Source organism: Emydura macquarii, unplaced genomic scaffold (genome assembly GCF_026122565.2).
Source record: "Emydura macquarii macquarii isolate MOO-44397 ecotype Brisbane River unplaced genomic scaffold, CSIRO-AGI_Emac_v2 contig_968, whole genome shotgun sequence".
In the NCBI taxonomy this organism is placed as follows: domain Eukaryota; kingdom Metazoa; phylum Chordata; order Testudines; family Chelidae; genus Emydura; species Emydura macquarii.
In genome coordinates, this window is record NW_027131105.1 from 15,921,992 (window position 1) to 15,927,775 (window position 5,784).

The 5,784-nt window shown below is 44.0% G+C and overlaps 1 protein-coding gene across 1 annotated transcript; it reads left to right on the top strand.

The window, feature by feature from the left end:
• Positions 1-796: 796 nt before the first annotated feature.
• Positions 797-5,404, top strand: LSM3 (LSM3 homolog, U6 small nuclear RNA and mRNA degradation associated). The gene is made up of 4 exons (XM_067544480.1): positions 797-930; positions 2,553-2,663; positions 4,526-4,621; positions 4,984-5,404. The coding sequence occupies exons 1-4, from the start codon at positions 910-912 to the stop codon at positions 5,062-5,064; spliced, it is 309 nt and encodes a 102-aa protein (XP_067400581.1). The 5' UTR covers positions 797-909; the 3' UTR covers positions 5,065-5,404.
• The last annotated feature ends 380 nt before the right edge of the window (positions 5,405-5,784 follow it).

Here is a 5,784-nt window from a genome sequence, read left to right on the forward strand (position 1 = left end):
CAGAAGTTGTTCCCGTTGTGTCTGCTCTGCCCCAGTCCCAAGAACCCGTGCTCCAGCCTGGGCTAGTGTCCACATTTCCTGCCCTGGGGGGGGGGGGGGAGTGTTGACAGCAAGCGGGGACTAAGGCTGTACCCCGGCCATACGTGCCAGGTGCTTGTCTCCAAAGGCCACCCCCCCTCCCTCCAGCTTATAGCCCGGACTGAGGCACCCGGGCACTAACACGTGCTCCCGCTCCCACGGTGTCTGCATGCCAATTTGCCTCTGCAGCATCTGGCACGGGCGGCAGGTGGGCAGGGCTGGATGGACCTTGGGCTGACCCACTCTGGCCGCTCTTGTGCCTACAGAGGCCATTATAAAGTAACTCCGAAGAAGCCTGGGAGAGAAGGGGCGGGCACTCGTGCCTCAGTTTCCCCATCTGTAACACGGGGCTGCCCGCCTTCGCTTCTCTTTCCTTTGGGTCGCGCTTCGGGAGCGAGCACTGACAAGCGCTGTCCAGGAGTCAGCTCTCACCGCCCCGTGACGGGGGAACTGAGGCACAGCCAAGGCCGGGGGATCTGGGGCAGAACAACCGGGGCATCGGGGGGGGGAGGGCAGGGGGGCGGATCGCAAAGAACAAGCCCGGGCCCCACTCTCTGCCGCCCCCATTATGGGAGCAGAGGTCGGGTCACTACCAGCTCCGCCCCTCCCGTCAGGCCCCGCCTCTACCAGCTTGGGCCGACGACGGGCCTAACAACCCTCCGGGCCTGCTTAGAGACCGCGCCACGCCTCCTCCCGACGCAACGTGTGTCGTCATCACCCTTTTTACGACGTGCCCTGTCAGCGCCTGCGCTCCCCGGGGGACGGGAGGAGTCCGCGGATGACACGAGACTCGCGCGAGAAGAGGCGGGGGGCGGGGTTTGTGTTTGAAAGATGGCGGACGAAGTGGACCAGGTGAGTGACTCCCCCCCCCCCCCTCGCCCGTCCCATTGTTTGGAGGGACCCACGTTTGGGGCCCGCCCGCCCGCCCCTTCCCAGCTTGGGCCTTTGTGGGGGCGGGGACCGAGGCTCTCTCCGTTCTCCAGAGGCAGGGTCCTGGGTGGGGGGCGCCCTCACGTCTGGCCGCTGTAGCTATCAGCCCCCTTCCTTACTCAGCCTCCCAGGTGAGGATCCTTCTCTCCCGCCGCGCTGCCCTCCCCCCCATCCAAGCAGACAGTGCAGGGCTGGTTAATGAAGGGGGTTTATTGCGGGGGAGCCCTCGGGCCCCTCTTCTTTACCATGCCTCAGACACCCCGCAGTGGTTCCTTAGCCTACCGTTGTGAGCTGCAGCAGCCTCACCTGTAAAAGAAGAGTACCTGCCTGACTGTCTGTGGCTCTGCGGGGGACACATGGGCTGCAGGTTTGTGCTGGTGGGGCCGCAAGTGGCCTGCCGCTGCGGGTTGAGAAAGATGAACCACACTAACTCTAGCCAAACTGCAATAATCCTCCGGAAGAGAAACGCTGGATGTAGCTGCTTCTAGGGCATGCCCCCGCAACCCCTCAGTCATCCCTCCTAGCTCATCCAGAGGGGCTTGCTCAAGAGTGACATGAGATGCTTCCTTTTTCCTGGCTTAGTAAGCCAAGGTAGAGCAGGAAAAGGACAGAGTTCAGGCATGACATAAAGAAAGTGCAGAAAGCTGCAGCCCTTGGCATGATGCTGACTGTATGTTCCCTATGGCGCAGCAAATCTTTAACCTCTCAGTATTGCATTTTACATCAAAAGTTTTCCCTTTGTTTCAGTCTTTATTATGATCTTTGCAGTTAATTGCTTCTATTAAAAAACAAAAATCTAACTTGTCTTGTGGGCTTAGTGTCATCTATGTTTTAAGTCTCCTGAAACCTCTATATTGACAGTGCTATTATCAAACTTAAGAAATGCACAGCTTTGTTATATTTCTGACCTTTATTGAAGTTTATTGTTTTGTTGAAAGTGAAGCTAAAGGAATAATTGTGAAGGAATATAGGACACTTACCCAGGAGACCACAGTCCATTCTCCCTTTGGGGCAAGGACTGCCATTTTGTTCTGTTTGCACAATGCTTAGCCCAATAGAGTCCTGGTTCATGACTAGAGCTCTGAGGTGCTACAATAATACAAATAATAATTATCCACCAATGAGAACAGCATAGTAAGCAGCAGTGTAAGCTTCTCCACATCCCCCTGCCAAAGTATCTCAGACCTGACCACATGAGCTCAACCTTGAGGGTGAGAGGCATATTTGGTTCTCTTTCTGTTCAGGTTTCTGGCCTGTCCACTAAGACTGCCAATAAAGGGTACCAGTTGTAATGGTAGGGCTTGTGGGATAAACAACTGTTCACTAGAAACTAGACTGAAATTCATATCACTTCATACAAACCACCAAATGCTCGTACTATGGTGGTAATTTTTGGTTGCTATCAGTTTGGGCTGGATCAGATAACTGACCTGAAGGTGAAAGGCACTTTATCCTATCCTTGAGATAGACTGCTTTGAACATAAAACTTCAGAGGCTTTTGTGTAGGTTGCAAAACTGCTTTTTTTTTTTCTTTTTTTTTTAAGCAACAAACGACAAATACTGTAGAGGAGCCATTGGATCTGATCAGACTCAGTCTAGATGAACGAATCTATGTGAAAATGAGGAATGACCGAGAACTTCGAGGCAGATTACATGTAAGTAAAACACTGTGGAAAGATTTAATACCGGTATACTTTTAACTATGAAACAGTAGACATAAAAGTGAAGGCAACTTATACTCATAAAGGTTGGTTGCTTTGTGGTATTCCATTCAAGTTCATTTTTAAGGTCTTTATTTAGAGTGTATAGAAATTTATTTTGTGCCTGACACACGTTCTCTGGTATCTCACATGGTATCTGAGCACTGGTACCTGTAAAAGGTAGAAATCCTTTTATTTTATTCTGTTTTTTTAGAGTGACAAGGTGCTAGATTTTCTTTCCTTCTGAACTGGTTGTCTTTACAGCATAATGGTTTAGAAGAAATCTAGTTAAAACTAGTTTAAAGCAGTGTTGCCTAGTAGATAGAACAGTGCACTGGGATTTCGGGTTCTTCTTTCATCTCTGTCATCGACCTCCTGAGTGACCTTGGGCAAGTCACTTCAGCTCTCTGTGCCTCAATTTCCCATCTGTAAAACAGGGATAATGATTGCAATATTTTTATAATGCACTTTGAGATCTACTGATGAAGAGAGTTGTATAAAAGTTAGGTATTGAACCATGCCCTAAAGATGTAAAAAAGTTAGGTATTGGAAACATGCCCTAAAGGTGAATCAAGCAACTTCCAGTGATGATGATCTGTGTCCCTTACTCTTACAAGTTGATATCTGGCTTTTTGTCAATCAAAGCATTCCTCCTCATCTTCAAAGTCCTAAATGGGCTATCCCAAGGACGATAACTTTGAAATGTGTTCGGCACCAGTGTGGTTCATGGCATGCTTGTATAACGCGTTCAGAATGGTCATCTCACCTTAGGTCTTCTGAGTACTGCACTAGCTGAAATTCTCATGTGGTTTATTGGGTTGGCCCCAGATAGATCAATAGGCACTGGAGATAATGAATGTGTGGATTGTTGCTGTTCATAAATTAAAAGGATCACGTCAAGGCCTTTGCCTAAGTTCATTTATGGTACCTTGAATTAAACTTCAAATCGGTTTCCTGTAGGAACTTTTCTTCCATGCACATAGGCTTATGTCATTGTGCTGCCTTGCTGGCTTTTTAATGGAAAAAGCTCATTGAAGTATTTATTAGAAAATTCAAATAAATTACATAGTTAGAAGTGGAAGTAAGGGGTCAGCATTTTGTCTATTGTTCCTCCACAGAATCACTGTGAGAATCTATTCATGTGCAAATAATAGTTCATGAAAGAGGTAGTCAATATGGTCCCTTCACTTACAGACAGTGTCAGGGCGTGTTGCTCCTGCTTCATGGGATGTACTCTGAAATTGCTGAGCACCTAAAAACCATCTTCTCTTGAGTTCCCCATACTTTGTTTTTAATCTATTAATAGCACCAAACATTCCCTTAAAATAACCTGCAAATAGAGCAGATACGTCCAATCTATGATCAGTGTACACACAAAACCCACACTAGAGGCCAATCCTGCAGTCTTACTCATGTAAGCGTTCATTGACTTCTGTGGGGATCTTGATTTAGGTGAAACCTTCAGGATTACGCTTTATATAACTTTAGTAATCTTAAAGCTGTGCTACTATAATTTGGTTAAAGTATGTGACATCTGTAGTTGAAACAACTGTCTAAAAGAAAATTAATTTGTAAAAAGAAAACAGTTGCACAGTTTTCACTAGTGCAGGTGAAATTAAAATTAATGTTAAAATACTGGTATATTTAAAGATCAAAGCAATTTATTATTCATGAGTCCAAGTTGAAATACATTTAGAAAAGGTACTTTCATTTTAATCCGTTTGTATTTGAACTACAGCTGCAAATATTTAAACACTTTTGGTTGTGTGAGGTACAGATTGTAAAGAAAATACCTTAAACTGGTCTCATTCCCACAGGCTTACGATCAGCACTTAAATATGATTTTGGGTGATGTGGAAGAAACTGTGACAACAATAGAGATTGATGAGGAAACGTATGAAGAGATTTATAAAGTAAGGGTTTAAATGTACTTACTCCTGGTTTAAAAAAATAAAAACTAAAAGTACTTTTTAAGTTGAATGTTTTATCAAGTTAAACTTAAAATTCACAGATGAAAGTTGATTTTGCTAACTAGATTTGAGCAGGACTTGATTTAAAGCAACTTCAAGCAAATTGTTTTTGAAGTAAAAGCTATAGCGAACCTGCCTGCTAATTGTATTGTTCTTTACAGTGTGTGGCTAAGACTCTGTAATTGAGTTTTATTTCCTCAAAACTTGCTTTTTATGAACTTCTGGTATATTTTTCTTTGAACATGAATTTAGTTATATTTCTCAGATGTGTTGTGTAAACCATGCTTTCCTTTCCTTCTGCTTAGTCCACCAAGAGGAATATTCCGATGCTCTTTGTCAGAGGTGACGGCGTTGTGCTCGTAGCTCCTCCATTGAGGGTTGGCTGAAACCACAAAGGATTTGCTCTTGTTGGAAAGCTGCTCACTTTGAGATAAGGCTCCTGTTCAGATCACACGTCAGTGCAAACTCTGTGCATATTTTTATAGGATATTGTTGGTTTGTGTTTTGGTATTTTTGGCACCTGCTTGGCTTATTGGATCATTGAAAATAACCTACAAAAATGTTGAAAGACAATGGTGTAAGAGAGTTTACTTTTCAAAGAGAAAATTTAAATGCTGTAATGCAGGTGTCTCTGTCAAATCAGTAAATTAATCTTTTCAGTTTTACAATTTTGGCAATTGCTGTGTTCTGATTTTTTTAAATAAATATGGTTTATCTTTTGGATTATTGATTTGTCATCAGTTTTTTGTATATAGAAGATAACCTCTTCAACCTGCACCATATTTATAAGTTACAACTTATTGTGGAATTAAGTGTACTTATAGTCATTTTACGGAGGAGGTTAATATTTTTTATGTTGCCTTACATCTTTATTCCCTCTATTATTTGCAAGGGTTGCAGCTTGTAGTTACTCTTTATACAGAGTTTTGTACCAGTCATACAGTGGTGGATGTTTTGTGCCCAGTCTCTTAACATGTATCCTTGTGTATGCAAATATAGTTCATGTACAGAGTCTAAAGTACAGAGTCTTCTGCTTTACATTGGAACAGCCCTAGTAACTGTTATCCAAAATCAGTTTTGAAAGGAATGGTAGTCTGAATATCAAC